Source organism: Canariomyces notabilis, assembly GCF_033297395.1.
Source record: "Canariomyces notabilis strain CBS 508.74 unplaced genomic scaffold N656scaffold_17, whole genome shotgun sequence".
NCBI classification, from domain to species: Eukaryota; Fungi; Ascomycota; class Sordariomycetes; order Sordariales; family Chaetomiaceae; genus Canariomyces; species Canariomyces notabilis.
Genome location: NW_027041839.1, coordinates 139,903 through 154,829, shown reverse-complemented (window position 1 = coordinate 154,829; position 14,927 = coordinate 139,903). Strand labels below are relative to the sequence as shown.

General features: G+C 54.7%; 6 protein-coding genes across 6 annotated transcripts; 1 reads left to right on the top strand and 5 right to left on the bottom strand.

Moving 5' to 3' along the window:
* The first annotated feature begins 1,399 nt into the window (after nt 1-1,399).
* Nucleotides 1,400-4,239, top strand: N656DRAFT_183756 (uncharacterized protein). The gene has a single exon (XM_064808789.1). It carries the CDS (start codon nt 1,671-1,673, stop codon nt 3,852-3,854), a length of 2,184 nt encoding a protein of 727 aa, XP_064668434.1. The 5' UTR covers nt 1,400-1,670; the 3' UTR covers nt 3,855-4,239.
* On the bottom strand, nt 4,240-6,220 carry N656DRAFT_183907 (uncharacterized protein). The gene is made up of 3 exons (XM_064808790.1): nt 5,997-6,220; nt 5,809-5,939; nt 4,240-5,754 (listed from the first exon to the last, which is right to left on the bottom strand). The coding sequence occupies exons 2-3, from the start codon at nt 5,867-5,869 to the stop codon at nt 4,625-4,627; spliced, it is 1,191 nt and encodes a 396-aa protein (XP_064668433.1). The 5' UTR covers nt 5,870-5,939; nt 5,997-6,220; the 3' UTR covers nt 4,240-4,624.
* A 993-nt stretch (nt 6,221-7,213) lies between these two features.
* On the bottom strand, nt 7,214-9,629 carry N656DRAFT_682175 (uncharacterized protein; the record flags this gene model as incomplete). Its single annotated transcript, XM_064810572.1, has 5 exons — nt 7,214-7,636; nt 7,702-7,995; nt 8,029-9,133; nt 9,232-9,248; nt 9,336-9,629. Coding segments are annotated over 5 exons (2,133 nt in total), but the record flags the coding sequence as incomplete, so codon positions are not given.
* A 370-nt stretch (nt 9,630-9,999) lies between these two features.
* Nucleotides 10,000-11,528, bottom strand: N656DRAFT_838089 (fumarylacetoacetase; the record flags this gene model as incomplete). The annotated part of the gene is made up of 2 exons (XM_064818843.1): nt 10,000-10,461; nt 10,547-11,528. The coding sequence occupies 2 exons, from the start codon at nt 11,526-11,528 to the stop codon at nt 10,112-10,114; spliced, it is 1,332 nt and encodes a 443-aa protein (XP_064668431.1). The 3' UTR covers nt 10,000-10,111.
* A 494-nt stretch (nt 11,529-12,022) lies between these two features.
* N656DRAFT_712833 (uncharacterized protein) lies at nt 12,023-12,927 on the bottom strand (the record flags this gene model as incomplete). Its single annotated transcript, XM_064811853.1, has 2 exons — nt 12,023-12,465; nt 12,582-12,927. 2 exons carry the CDS (start codon nt 12,925-12,927, stop codon nt 12,023-12,025), a joined length of 789 nt encoding a protein of 262 aa, XP_064668430.1.
* Nucleotides 12,928-13,225: 298 nt separating this feature from the next.
* N656DRAFT_756473 (NAD(P)-binding protein) lies at nt 13,226-14,550 on the bottom strand (the record flags this gene model as incomplete). The annotated part of the gene is made up of 5 exons (XM_064813117.1): nt 14,395-14,550; nt 13,962-14,283; nt 13,770-13,871; nt 13,457-13,705; nt 13,226-13,416 (listed from the first exon to the last, which is right to left on the bottom strand). The coding sequence occupies exons 1-5, from the start codon at nt 14,446-14,448 to the stop codon at nt 13,226-13,228; spliced, it is 918 nt and encodes a 305-aa protein (XP_064668429.1). The 5' UTR covers nt 14,449-14,550.
* Between the last annotated feature and the right edge of the window lie 377 nt (nt 14,551-14,927).

The following is a 14,927-nucleotide window of genomic DNA, read 5'->3' as shown; positions in this document are numbered from 1 at the left end:
GCGACTGTGCAACACAGCCCTCTCCGAGTTCGAGCTGAAGGCGAGCCCCTGACCAGCGATCTCCGGCCTCCAGGCCCCTGAACTCACTGTAACACAAGCAGTCCGCTTGCAGTTTCTGGCCTGTGGCACACAATCCAGGTTGCGCGTCTCCTAGAAGGAATCACTGTCCCAAGCGATTGAGAAACTTATGCCTTCGGGCATAGCCACACAGTCCGCTTGAAGGCGGGAATTGTTTGCCGCATTGTTAGACGGAATGGCCGAGCGAAGGTTGACATGGTAGACAAAGTTGTTGTATTTGAAAGGGCTTTCGGGGTCGTATTGGATGGGAACAATATCCGCAGGTTCCTTGTATTTCCATCTGGAATCGGACGTTGATTCGGCTTTTTGACTCTTTTTTGTTGAGTCGACGATCTAACGAACCACTCAACGCAACGTTATTACGCTAATAAACTGGTCGCGCAGGAGCCTCTGCACAAAGTGACAAAATCAAGCTGGGCCTGAGCGTTGACGTGGCCGTGTTTCATGGCCAGCAATTCCCATCGAAGTTCCCGTCGACGGTCACTTGGTGCTTCTCTGGAGTCCGAAGACAAACGAATTGTGTTGGATTGATGGATTCCTTGATTTTTGCTGAGTGGGGAGGGCGAGCGTGTTCATAGTGTTTCTTGTCTGAGCCAGTGGTAGGGCCTAGCCAGTGGCATGGGTGGGTACCGTGGGTCTATGCAATTATTAAGCCCAGTAACCTTGAGCCAACGTCATGGAATCGATTCTCAAAACACCATCCCCTATAAAGTTCCAGTCCAGTCCTGGATCTACCTGGTTCACCTTCAGCTGTCTGGATATACGATTTGTTCCCTGGCAATAGCAACATGTTGCTATCAAGACAGACATCTCAGACTCACTCAGACGCCACCGATCCAAGATGCGTGGATTCCGATTATGGATGGATTGGAGAGTGGAATCCTAGTTAAAGAGTCAGGACCTTGGGATGTCTGACATAGATTGATAGAAGAAGGCAGACCTAGGCTTGGGACCAGCCATTCGACCATATCAGACAAGAACAAAGGATGCGCTCAAGCCATCGCGAGTTCTTTGCACTAATGTCATAGGTGTGCAAGCAGTCTCGTTCGATGCTGATATGGCAGCTTCCTGCCCATGGTGACTCAGACTGGACTTTCCCTACACTCTCCAAGCCAGCTCTTGCCGGTCCGACGACGGATCATGCCAGTGCACATTTTCAAGAAGGAAACAGTTGAGTACCTCAGTTCTTTCCGTGAACAGGCTGCCTGATTCCGTCGCTGGACAGTACCGTGAAACGTTCACTAGGCAACCCATGAGGCACTCACCAAATCCTTCACCTATCTAATTTTCGTCGCATCTTTTCAGAACACCCGATATTCAAGCCAATTTTTCAACATATCAACTGGGTCATTGCTGATACAGGTACCTCCCTTTGTCTTCGATTCCCGCGGATACTCAAGCGAATTTGTTTTTTAGAATCTAATATAACACGACTTCTCCTTCAACTCATCCCAACCGTTTTCCTTTCCGTCTCGTGCCAACAGCGCTGCTTTTGCTCCCTGCCATGAACCTGAACCTATAATACTTCCGACAGCGTTGGCCTTGCAAGCGCACGAAAAGCTCAGTGTTTACACCATCTCGACCGCCAAAACATGCCCAGCGAAACCGAAAGATCCGTCAAAACGATCGGATCTCCCACTAACCGCAAGCGACCACCTCCCGAAAACTTCGAGAGACAGCGTCTGAAGCGACCGAAGATCGAATACGAAGAAAACGACGTATTACTTTATTACGATAGCACCCTCGCAGCGCTCGCCGATGATCTTGGGGGATTGGCCATGGCACGGACTCTGGACGTGCTCCCTGACGAGATCCTGACCAGCATCTTTGAATATCTCATTCCCCAGCCCGTCGCACTGGGGAACGGCACCTCGCTATGCAACCGCCTAGTGTGGGAGTGGACAAGCTACTGCATAGCCAAGGCTGACCTGGTCAGGCTCTGTCGCGTTAGCCGGCGGATCTACACTATAGCCAGACCGCTCTTGTATCGCAATATCCTCATCACCAGACCTTACGGCTTGTGTCTCCTCCTTTGTAACCTCGTCCGAAACCCTTGGCTAGGACGTCACATTCGACACATCTCATCGGCAATCTCCCTTGAAGATCCAGATACGGTCTCACGTTGCGGCAGGGCCTGGGAGTGCCTTTCGACCCTTTTCCTTGACCACCTGCAGCTCGATGGAGACATTGGCCAGGATCACTCGTTTTGGAAGGTGAGAAGTTGGTTTAAGCAGCATGCGGCGAACAACGTCACGGATCCTTTGTTCCCGTCTATGGTCCTCTGCGCCATCCTCTGCCTTGCGAACAAGATTGAGACACTATATCTCCTTCTGAGAGAGCCCAGTCCGGACTTTCCTCGGTCGGTTATGTGGACTTGGTTTCTCGACGATGCAAATTCATCGGTAGAAAGCCATCATAGCATTCCCCAGGGCATCACCACGAGTACGGGCTATCCGCCTTGGGAGCAGCTCAATGAAACCCCTTGCTGGCCGCCTCCCTTTCTATGGAAAGTGGTCATTGAGTTTGGGGACTACGGTGGCTGCAACCTCGTAACCTGTTACATGATCAGGCACATCGACTCTGGGATCTACATGCACCAGCGCGACAAGTTTTGTGTTCCAGGCATGGAGGACACGCTCACAGCTCTGAACCAGGGACGATACCCTCGCTCGTCCATAGTCCGTCTCACTGCCGAAGAACATAGCCACTTCAACGGCTACCTCGACTCCCTCATGCGCCTCGAATTCTTCAGGAATCTTCGACTTAAGCGCTTTATCGACGCCCTCAAAGCCATGGCCCACACGCAAGCCATCCCTTCACGCGACCTCAAAGCGATGGCCTACACAGGAACCGTCCATTCACGCGACCTTATCAGCAGCAGTCAGATGACTCTCCGCTCCCTGGGCGAGATTCTCTCACACATGAAACGGAGCTGGTCACCTCGTCTCAACGTCATCAACAAATTCCTGAGCATCCATGTGGGCGACTTTCTCTACCGCCTGCTGCCCCTCACCGAAAAACCCATTCACATCGACAACCTCGTCTCCCTGACGCTGTACTCAGAGCCACCGAGAAGCAGCGACATGTCGGAGCTGGTGACGGACCGGTGGCGGCGGTACGATCCAATGTTGAGTTCGCCTCATCGCCCGCTGGAATTCCGCCTATTCGCCCTCTCTCAGAAGGCGCCGAAACTCAGAGAACTGCACCTCCCGCTGTGCATGGGGCCCGACCTGACCGCGTTCATTTATGGCCCGCCTGGCAGGCTGCGGTGGCTGGATCGGCTTGCCTCGCTGCGAACATTGACAATCACCATGGAGGGTCTGTTTGGCAAGTTTGCGCGCTGTGCCTACATCTTTGACCTGCTCGCACGGCAACCCCCTAATGCAGCCGGAACTGCCAGCACCAAGGAGCTCGAGGAGAGAATGCTGCGGGGCTTGGTGGAGGCGCTGCCGCCCAGCCTGGCCAGGCTCAACCTTATCGAGTGGTTCGGCGAGTATGTGAACGAGGAGTGGACTGCCTCTCAGAAGTCTAGAATTGAGAAGTACCATAGGATCATTGTCATGGGGTTGTGGAAGCTGCCGAGGTTTGTGAAAGAGCAGCGCCCGGCGCTGAAGATGATCGAGTTTAGATCGAAGCCCTGGGAAGATCTGAACTCGGATGCGCTCTTGGAATACTGGGCGACAATCGGGAGAAGGGCGATCTTTTACGTTATCAAGGCGTATGAGAGACATGGGGTTAAGTTGGCGATTCGGAGTGATGTTTGGTACTGCTACTGAGCGGGAGGAAACCAGCATCGAGATAGCACTGGACCCAATAAGCGAGGGGGATTAGCTGAGGGCTCTCAGCGAGCGCAAGGTAGATAGATATTTACACGGACACAGCAATACTATATCTTTCCTCGGCCCGGTCAGGGATTTGCAGTCAGCATATGGTTCCGGCAGCATGATATGAATCGACTGTGTCAGTATAAAGTCGGCGATTCTGAGCGCGACGTGACGTTGCCTCACATCAGAGTGATGCCACCTTCAAAGGAGGTTCAGTTGTATCTAGCTGTTAAAGGCATGATGACCCTTCGCAACCACTACTAGTAAATGGTGGCAGATCAGCGTGCCTGAAATATCAAGGAAATGTTTATTAAGGCAGATCATGGCGACTAGCGTAGTATATCAAGCCAACACCATCCTTTGAGCTAAACTTTACTAAAACTTTACATCTCTCTGCACGCCTCTCTGGTTTTCATCACTGTGTTTACATCGCACCCCTGAAAGCTGGTGACGGGAGATGACTCTTAAATAGGAGCTGCTAGCAGCAAATGGCGTCGGTGTCACGGTGTGGACCAATAGAGTCATCAAACTGGACGTTCAAAAACCGTACTCAATTGCTTACCTATCTTATTAGTAGTATCCAGTGTTGACCCCAACACTCAGTATCAAACACCCTCAGTGAAGTGGGTTCACATGCCCCCTCATGAGTTTATGGGCTTAGCTTCAAGTACCGGACAGCTGCTCCCCCATAAGCAGCGTAGGTCCTACCTCACCCGGGGGACTCAGGGTGCGTCCCAGTCGGGCACTTGAACGGGGACAGTCCCGCCCTGACTGTCCTGCCACAGCCGCTGGGCAAAAGAGCACCACTTGAAATGCTCCATGTACCCGTTCCGGGAGTAGCCGCGGTCACGGACCTGGTCGATGGAGACCTTCCCGTTAAGTGCCGTCATTCTCCGGGCACCCGGCGTCTCGTACGCAATTTGGTAGCCAATGCACGACACCCCCGCCCAGACTCGAGGCACCGGACCGTTCGTGAAATTGACGACCGGCTGTGCTATCGCCGCCATGTAGCGGTAATTATCGCTGATGATGTCATGGTTGCATCTGTCAGAGCAGTAATAACTTGGATGGAGGTCCAAGCTGATGTATCTGCCTCTGCCAGCGTAGTTCAACGGGTAGGGTTTACCGTACACGCCAGGAACGGTCCTAAAACAGACTCTAGGATCCGGATTCACGGCTTCGCAAGGCGCCTGTCGCAGGTCATGGTAATTGTCCTTCTCCAAGCACTCAAAGCAGATCCGCTTCAAACGCAGGACGAAGAGAAAGCCCGCAAATCGGTCACACAGAAAACAAGTCTCAGCGGAAATCGCCGTCCTGACACCCTCCAGGGTGAACCACCTCGCCGTCCCCGTCTTGAGCACAAACAGGATGGTGTTCATGCCGTACTTTAGGATGGCGCGGTATAAGGGAAACTTGCTGACCACCCCACGGGCCTGTCGATTGACCTGCCGGAAGCGGAAGATCGAGGCGATATCGAGGTAGCCAAGAATCTGGGAGATAACCTCGACTGGGAGGTCGCCGAGAACCTTCGCAGTGGCGGGTGAGGCAAACGGTTCGCTCAAAGCCGAACGGATCCATGCGGTTTCGTCAGGATCGAACCAGGCCAGAAGGCGCTCGTACTCCTTGCGATAGTAGGTGACAGTGCGGATGAGCTTGTCCTCATCTGTGTCTTTGCCGAGCTGAGATGGTACTTGTGTGCGCATCCGATCTGGGACCAGCATCTGTTCCGTGGGTGGAGGTAGACCTAGCCGCTCCAGAACGAGCGTGATATTACGCAATGTCACGGTGTTTGCCATTGTCACAGCAAGCGCCCGAAGGTTATCTTGTGCGAGTGTGAGATCTGTGGTTGAACAAGGGTCGAGTGAGAAAGACTTGATGTGTAGTCTCGGTGGCCTGACCAACTCACCGTTCTTATATATAAAGGTCCTTTGTAAGAACAACAAAAGGACCTGCATTGGGAGTGCCATCTCACTTTGACAATTGCTGACATGAATCCTGCAGTATCTTGTCCAACGCTCGGCTGTAATGCAACGTTTACTATAGTAAATCAGCTTCTATCCCACGTTCGTTTCATTGAACTGGAACGCTACTTACACTAGGTTGTTTGCTTCCACGCGGGATGCCCTGACTAGGATCTATATAGTACCACCAGGAGAGCCTGACGGGAGTTCTCTGAGACCTCCCTCGCCGTCAGAAGGATCTTCATTATCATGTAGAGTCAACGACACATCCTTTGTGCTTATTTCATCTCCGCCGGATCAGTATGTGGGGAATCGAGCTCAGTAGTTGCTGTTCGGGCCAGAAGAGGATGGAGGATGGCTGAGGATAAGGCTCAAAGAATGTGGCTATATAGATAGGGTGGTGAGCCCGTTTATCCTATGGTTTTGCCCAGTGCCAGTGAAAGACACGTTTGTAGGAGCAACAAAGGCCAAACCGCCAAAGAGCCTACTGGCCCCACCATGATGGTCTAGCTTTTTAAGCCTGCAGAGCTCAAGAAAAGGGGTAGGTGATGTAGGTAATCTCTTAGTCGGAAAGGGAGGTGTCTGCAAGGCGTTTCAAACAGATGAAACAGAAAAATATTGACTGCTCAGTTAGATATCGCCGTTGGTGGTAATGGTTCCCGTTGAGTATACCCAGGGGCCGGGCTGCCCGGGACATGGCGTTGTTAGTTAGCGATTACACCTTTTTGTTCCTCGGCCAGTGTTCATTAGCCAGGTGCAAGGGTTCATACACAACGTCAACTCCATCATCAGCTGAGCGGTTTCTTCCACCTCACTTGTAGAATAAGCTCAAACACAGTGCCGATGCAAGCATCCGTCGACCTGTGGACCATTCCACTGCTTTCTGCAGAATTGGATCTCCGTCATGGCATCACTTCATTGGGCCTGGGAACTTCCACCCAGATCAAGTGACGGGAGTCGAATATCCGAAACATGCCGGATACCGTGCTATGTGCCCTGTCAGAACATGCCCCTCATGTGCTGGTACACGCCACAATCTCCCTGCGCAGGTATCTCGTCGCCGCCAAAGATTGCAGCGCCAGGCCCGCTATGGCTGTAGGCCAAGCCAGGCGAGATAACTGTCGGGCTTCCTAGCTCGCGGGCAGTATTTGAGCCCATGTACTCGTATATGCGCGACATTTCATCGTGCAATCGTAATCCATTGGTTTCATCCTCGGCGGGAACCTGCTTCTGTAACGGCATCGGGTGTGTCGGCGAATTGTCGATGGGAGAACTGACTGCGGGTCGTCCGTCAAACGGCCTGGTTAGGCCCACAGCTGAACCAGGGCCACTCCCATTGCTGCTCTCATGCGGCTGTGTCGATGGCAAGGCTGGCCCCGTCACTGGACCAGCGTGTCGCGAGCTGTCCTCTTCAAGGCCCAGTCTACGGGCATACGCCCTCAGCGATCGAATGGTGCGCCAAAGGCATTTCGACACCCAGGATCGGGCAGACATATCCTTGACCATGTCAAGGGCCATATAGAACTCGCCGCGGCACGTGGCGCTGAATTTCAGGGGCGCATGAGTGGAAGCGAGAAACAGCACGGCAATCGATGAAGTCAGGAACTGATGATAAAAGACCTGGCTCCGGCGGTACAGATCCGAGTTGCGGTTGAGATGCGTGAGTATTCGGATGGTTTGCTTGGCCAGGTCGACCACCTTGCGTGCGAGCTGCTCGTTCTGGACAATGCTGGTGGCGCTGTGCAAGATGGGTGTGTAAAGCCATATGCGGACCTGTGGAGTGTGCTGTCAGCTAGATATCTGTCTACACACTCGCGGTACTGGAGGCTTGAACGCACCTGATTCAACCTCAGTCTCAACCAAATCCGCAGCCGCTGGACGTCGTATGAAGGACCCGCTGGCACCGGCATTTTATCACACTCTAGCGGCCCAATCCGAAGGTCCTCCGGAACACTCTCATACCATGACATGATCTCACGATCAAGCTCCTCGAAGTCATGAGGTTTGAGCTCCCGGACTACAGCAGGTTCAAAACAGTCTACCAGCTTCCAGACCTTTGCCCCAAGCTTCGAGTAGCCGATCATTGCTACAAGGAATGGATAACTGTCCTGGGTAAGGTTAGCTTGAATAGACTTATATTGCCCCTGGCAGCCGCCTCATCTTACCGGGTACGGCAGCTTGGGATCAATCTTGTCGTCGTGGCACACGAAGGGCAACCCAGTGCTAAAGCTCCACCGGCGATCTAGGACGTAGGCGGACCAGAACGTGTGCAGCGCGTTCCTACGAATAAGAGGATCCGCAATCTTGTCGAGCCCTTCCCTCCGGTGCAGACCCAGCTCTAGACACATCCTGGCCACCTGGCCTATGACTCGCCACGCCAGAATCTCGTCGTTGGAGAGCCACCGGTACCCTGCGCACAATGCAAGGAAAGGGAGCCTAGCAACATCGGTGGGCTCAGTCATTAACATTTTGTCGACAGTCGGCTGGATACTTTCATAGAGTCTGGCGGCCTTGGCGCTGTTGCCGTGCTCTTGGATTGTCAAGGCGCAGCAAAGAACGATCTTTAGCTGCAAAGTCTCAACATCCAAAAGGTCCTGCTCTCGCGCATGGGGCGGAGCCATACCGCTACGCTTGGCATCCACCCATGCGGCTATGGCCTTAGCATGTTCGACGACCGGTCCAATCTTGATGACGGGGTACATGGCGCCAACTTCTTCCTCGTAGATTTTGCATAGGTGCAACATCTCGCTTTCGTTGAAATCCCATATAGGATCCGCCGGGTTGGGTGTGAGAGTGGGAAGGTTCGCAGGCGCTATTACAGGAGAATCAGGCTGGGGATAGCCGTCCTCGTTACCATCGCACCCGGCTGAATAGCCCATCTTGTGCAGAGTGTTCTTGGCCACATCGACGGTGAAGCCGATGCTAGTCGGCCCGTGGTACGACTGGGGAACCCGAAAGGGGACGGGGTCTTTGATTGGGGCATGGCGGGATGATGCTGGTAGTGGCACGGTAGCCGAGGACTGCGAGAGGACGTGGTCGGAGAGCGGAGCCAGCCGGAGGGTGTCTCGGCGCAGCAGATTCAGGCTGTCAAAGAGCGTGTTGACCTGGTGCTGTAGGTGGGTAACGTGGTCCGATAACTGCTTGAACTCGTCCGAGTCCTTAAAATTGGGACAGCAATTGGGCGCGTAAAGGCATTCTAGATTGAGATGGCCACAACGCTGACATGGGGTCTGGCCGTTGCATTTAATCTTTCGACGCTTGCACTCGTTGCTGTAGGCGTAGGGTGAGGCATAGTTAGATACGAACGTCCCTGGGAAAAGAAGAGTGCGGTCGTGCAAGCGGAAGTCAAGTCTCAAGCTGACCCTTACCATGCAAGTGAGATGTACTATGAGGATTAAGCGACCAATGTAAGCGACTATGGACTTGAACGGTACAGTTGATGCACCACGGTCACAGACAGACAAAAACCTACTCTGTTTCGCTTGCTCCGCTGCTGCTTTGCAGCGCTTTCGGCATCAGCGTCGTCTGCCCTCCTTTTAGCTGCTGCTGTTGCTGTTGTGGGAGTCGCGCTCGACCGGGATTCGCGGGGCGATAAGGGTTGTGGTGCGGAATTGTCTCCGCGGGCGGAAAACGACGAATGGTGGCTGTTGGAACGGAGTGGACCAGCAGGAGAAAACGCAGCTTCTTGCGGCGAAAGCGTCGGAGCAAGCGGATCTTGGCTCAGAAACGAGCGCAAATCACTGACCTGTGTTTCGAGCTGATCCATGGCCACAGGGGTGCTCACCCTGCAGTGGTGTGTTCAACTCAGGTTCAGGTAATGAGATGGACTCTCAAATGCAGTACTGTTCCTGCCACAGGCTGGGGAACAGAAGCTCACCTCAGCCCTTCGGTCGGTGGGGAGAGCCACGTGATGAGTACGAATATCTGTGCGGACTGCAGAGCTCCTTCCTACCAAGCAGACAACGGGCCAAATCCGCCCAAACGTTAACCATGATTTTTTTCCCTCGGTCCGTGCAAGGAACATTGAGTCCTCTTGCCTCATGGGATCGAGAATGTTGGCACCAAACTGAGGTACTTGTACTTCGTACATCAATACCAATACCGTTGATGTTACTGATGAAAATGACGCTGTGGATCTACAGATTTGGGCGCGTAATGAAGCAATTACGGTAATTACTGTTAATGATGTAAGAATTATACAGGGACAGCTGTAATTACCCTTACATCCAGCGCTAGTGCTGACTGCTGTCAGTCTGTCACCTTTTGCAACGCTTCATAAACCCTCCCTTCGCATGCACCAAATCCGACCCTGCCCCCATCCACACCACAAAACCCACGCAGCGTGACTGTATCACCGTCTTTGAGGAACGTTCGGGCGTCCATCCCCTTCAGCTCAACCACACGCCAGCCATTTTCAGACATCTCCAGCAGGCTACCACTCTCCAGTCTACCCTGACCGCTAATAGTTCCGGAACCCAACAGATCGCCCGTTCTCAACGGGCACCCGCCCAGGGTGTGGTGCGCAATCATCTGAGGAAAGGACCAGATCAAGTTCGTGGAGCTGGTGCGGGAAATCGTCGTCGTATCGCCTTCCGCCGCTGGACCAAAAACCCTGACCGTTAGCCATCGGTCAAGCAAGAAACCAAATACCTAACGTTAGCCAGGAAATCAGGCCAGGCTTACTCGTCAACTCGACCTCGAGCTGGATGTCGAAGACGCCATCTCGCCTCTTCTCCCTCAAGTACTGCTGCAACGGCGGCTGAATCTCCCCCAAATACTGCTGCAACTGCGTCTGATTCTCGAGGGGCCTCGCTCTGAACGGCTCTAGCGCGTCGGCGAGCACCACCCAGGGGCTGATGGTGGTGGCGAAGTTCTTGCCGTTGAAGGGGCCCAGGGGCACGTACTCCCAGGCCTGCACGTCGCGCGCGCTCCAGTCGTTGAGCAGGACGTAGCCAAAGATGTGTCCCTCGTCGGCCTCGTCGACGGGGATGGCGCTGCCCATGTCGTTTGGCCGCGCAATGAAGCAGCCCAGCTCGAGCTCAAAGTCCAGCTTGCGCGACGGCGCCGTGACCGGGACCGGGTCCTTGTCCAGCAGGATCTGCCCCACGGGCCGCCGCACGGGCGTGCCCGACACGACGACACTCGAGGCGCGCCCGTGGTACCCGACGGGCAGGTGCAGGTAGTTGGGCTGCAGGGCGTTGTCCATCCCGCGGAACATGCCGCCCACTCTGCGGGCGTGGTGGAACCCGGCGTAGAAGTCCGTGTAATCGCCGATTTCCATGGGTAGGTGCATCTTGACGGCCCGTTGGGGCAACAGGGCCTTCTTTCTTAGCTCGGCGTTGTCTCGCAGAACCTCGGGATGCTGGGTGTCTGTGGAGAGTAGGTCCTGGATAGCACCGCGCACCTGACGATGGACTGCTCGCCCGAGCTGTGCAAAGGCATTCAGCGATGACTGCGAGAAAATCTCCGCGAGGCCATCGATCCCAGGGAAGAGCTTCGTCAGGTCTGAATTTGCAGCCAGGACCTTGAGATCCAGCACGTGAGAACCAATGGCCACGGCCGCGTGCGGTGCCGGGTCATCCTGCGTAGTAATGATGCCGAAGGGGATGTTGGCCAGCGAGAAATCGCTAGAAGGGTCAACATCTGGCACCCATGAAGCCGCCATCGTGAATGGACAGCGTGGAATCTGTTTTGTGCTTCGAAGGTGATTTGAATATGGTCTGCGTGCTTGACTTCAAGGTTCAAGGTGGGCATTAAGATGATTCGGAAAGGAGGGGCATGTCCGATGGAAACCGCCGCCCCACCATCTGCCGTGCCGTCCCGCATCAGTCCCCGTTCCTCCGGAATTCGCCCCGTATTCTTCTGCCTCTTCAGCTGTCTGTCCAAATCAGAATGGCGAGGGCTTATGCACCTTGGAAGAGACATTAGTTATTAACATACTAGCTATCTTACATACTGTACAGTACAATTCACACACACTGCTCTTTCTACCCTGGCAAAGCCAACTCTGACTGGAGGTGGTGGAACCTTCCAAGACGGAGCTCGCTATTCACCGTCAGCGAACCCCCTCGACCTCACCGTATGAGACCGAACTGACTACATAGGTATCTACCAAGTCAATTGATTCGCCTTACCCATCTCCCAGACAATCCCCATCACTCAAAGCATAACACCACACATCATGGTAAACTTATCAGCCTGCGCCTCGGGATGCGACCGGGCGGCCCTCTGCGCGGCAGCTTTCGCATGAGCAATAATCCTTGACGCGCGGTCGCCCGTGACCAGCCAAAACGACACATGACAGCCCTGGTCCCGGAGCTCGACGATGCAATGGTGCAGCTCCTCCCAGAGGTCGCGGTTGAGGTAAGGGCCCCCGCCGCGCTTCTTGCGCCACCGCCTGCGCACCCACCGCGACAGCCACGTCGTGGCGCCCAGCACGACATACTCCAGGTCCGTCAGCACCACGACCCGCCGCCACCCTTCCCCGCCCCACGCCCGGAACTGCAGCGCCGCGATCACCGCCCGCAGCTTGGCCCGGTTCGACGTGTGCTCCACCGGGTTGCCGAGCGGTCCTTCGCGCTCTAGGCGGAACGCGATGCTACCTGATACTTCCTGCTGCTGGGCTCCTTCTGTTGCCGTGGTTCCCGTGTTCCCGTGCCAGTGCCGGCGAGGAACGGGAAGGTTGTTGGGGTGGTGTTGCTAGTAGTATTGGTAGTACCAAGGCCGTCGTCGAGGGGCATAATGCCCGGCGTGCCCTTGAAGGCGAAGGAGCAGCCGGCCACGGGGTCCTGGAGCTTGTTGGCGTGGCGGCCGTTGTTGACGCACGAGCCGTCTACCACGAGCAGCATCTCGCGGCTGTCGAAGCGGTTGACGAAGCGCGGATACGGCGGGCGGCCCGGGCTGAAGACCGTCTGCAGCGGAAAGTGGGCCTCGGGCGGCAGATTCGGGTCTTGCGGGACGAAGATGCTGGCTAGCTGCACATCGGACCGGTGGGTCAGGCGGCGCCCGGACACCTCGCTGTCCTTCGGGTAATGTGTGACGACGAAGAGGCCCGTTCGTTCCATGCTGTACGGCGAGCAGTAACGGACCTCCTCGGCTGTCTTGCAGATATTAACAACATGAGCTCTGAGGATAAACGATCGGATAGAACCAAGGAGCAGGACAGAGATGGACAAGATGCCGTCTGTCTTTCGTTCACCTGCCCCCGGAATTTAAGATTACCGGACGGAACGCATCCCCGGTCGGCATAGTCTTGGCACCCAGCTTCCGACAGCGAGGCTGGGATCAGCCCCACAAGCACCCCTGGCACTGGCAGCCTGCTTTCCCTTGAAGATTACAAAAATCTGCCACAGCCCTGAGTTCTTATGAAGTCAAGCCCTCCTCCTTCTCAATCTCCTCCTTGCTCAAGCACCATTTATCCTGAAGCGCCTTATCCAACGTCAGCCCGTAGACATCCTTGCTCCACCACTCACCCCAGCTGGTGAGAAAGATCTGGTCGGGATCCTCTGGGAAATCGTCCCTGGTGAAGGCGCGGAGGATGCTTGCCGCTCCTGCTGAGATTCAGTTTCATGACGCTTAACACAGAATACACACAGGTGACAGAAACTATCTCACCTTCAGGGACGGTCTTAGCGTCTGGCATGTCCATACTCAGCTTCATGCCCGAACCCCGGCCGAGTCCCGTGTCGGGAATGAGACCCGGCGAGACGGCCACGACAGTGCACTGTCCTCTCAACTGGCGTCGCCACCAGTGCGCTCCTAGCAGCTGGACAAACTTGGTCTGGCTGTACGTCGTCTGGCCGGGAATGCCAGAGCCGCCTTTGAGGTCATTCTCCAGACTGGCTGCTCGCTGTCAGTAGCTATCCAACAGTCACTGATCCCACAATGGAAAAACCAGCAGACAGACCTGTGTCCTGCACCCTCCGAACCGCCCCTGATGATACAAACACAATCCTCGCCTTGGAAGCAACCAACTTCTCACGGAGCAAATGGACAAGGTAATGCTGCGCTAAAACAACCACCCAACCCCCCATGTCAGCACACCAAACGGCAACAATCTCGATCTCAATCTAGGTAACCCCCCCGGGAAGTCACTAACAAAGATGATTAACCACATAAGCCTCACACCAGCGGGACCCTTTTGGACCCTGTTTCTCCGCCCCGTTGGCAATGGCGGCATTGAGCAACAGGTAGTCGACCTTGCCGTCCGGCCCCAGGCGCTGCAGCGTCTGCTGGGCAAAGGCCCTGACGCTGCCTCCCAGGTCGGACAGCTCAAGCGGCAGAACCGTGAGGCTGTGCCGCCCCGCGTCGTACCGGAGCGCGTCGTAGGCCGCCTGTGTCCGGCCGACGTCCCGCGCACCCAGGATGAACCGGTAGGCCTGTGTCGGCTGCGCCAGGAGCTGCTTGACTAGTTCAAAGCCCTGGGTATTCGTGTTTGTTAGTGGTGATCGTGTTATGTTTTTATGACTTCAGTTCGGATGAAGTGAACAGGGCTGGGGATGTGGCTCGGATCATGAATGATGATGACGTACCAGTCCGGATGAAGCCCCTGTGGCTACGATGGTTTTGGCAATGGCTGCCGCCATGGTTGTGAGAATAGAAATTCTGAGATTGTGTAGAGTTAGAGTGGTGAACTTGGTAAGATCATCTGAGATTAAGGTCGTTTGTGAGGTTACAGTGAGACTATGGGGTTAGAAGGGGTTAGAGTCCATAAATCCGGATTTCAAAGCAGCCTTTGATGCCCGCTCACCAACCTTGACTAGTAATACACAGAATGGATCCATAAGAAAGTTTCCGATGATGGTTCTTTTGTGTTCTATCACACGTAGTGTCTCAGGATGCGGCATGGCGGATCGGGACACTCAGAAAGGTAAGTGTACCTAGTTACACTGCTGAGAAAACCAGGGCCATCGTCCACCTCTCCCTCTCTCATAGCAACGATGAGGTGAGATAATAGAGTCATAAATAAACTCAAGCGACGTACGGCTGGTGCCTACATATGTACAACATTCATCCATTGGTATCACCTGGTTGCCCAATTACCGGGTTAGGTACCGTAGCCATC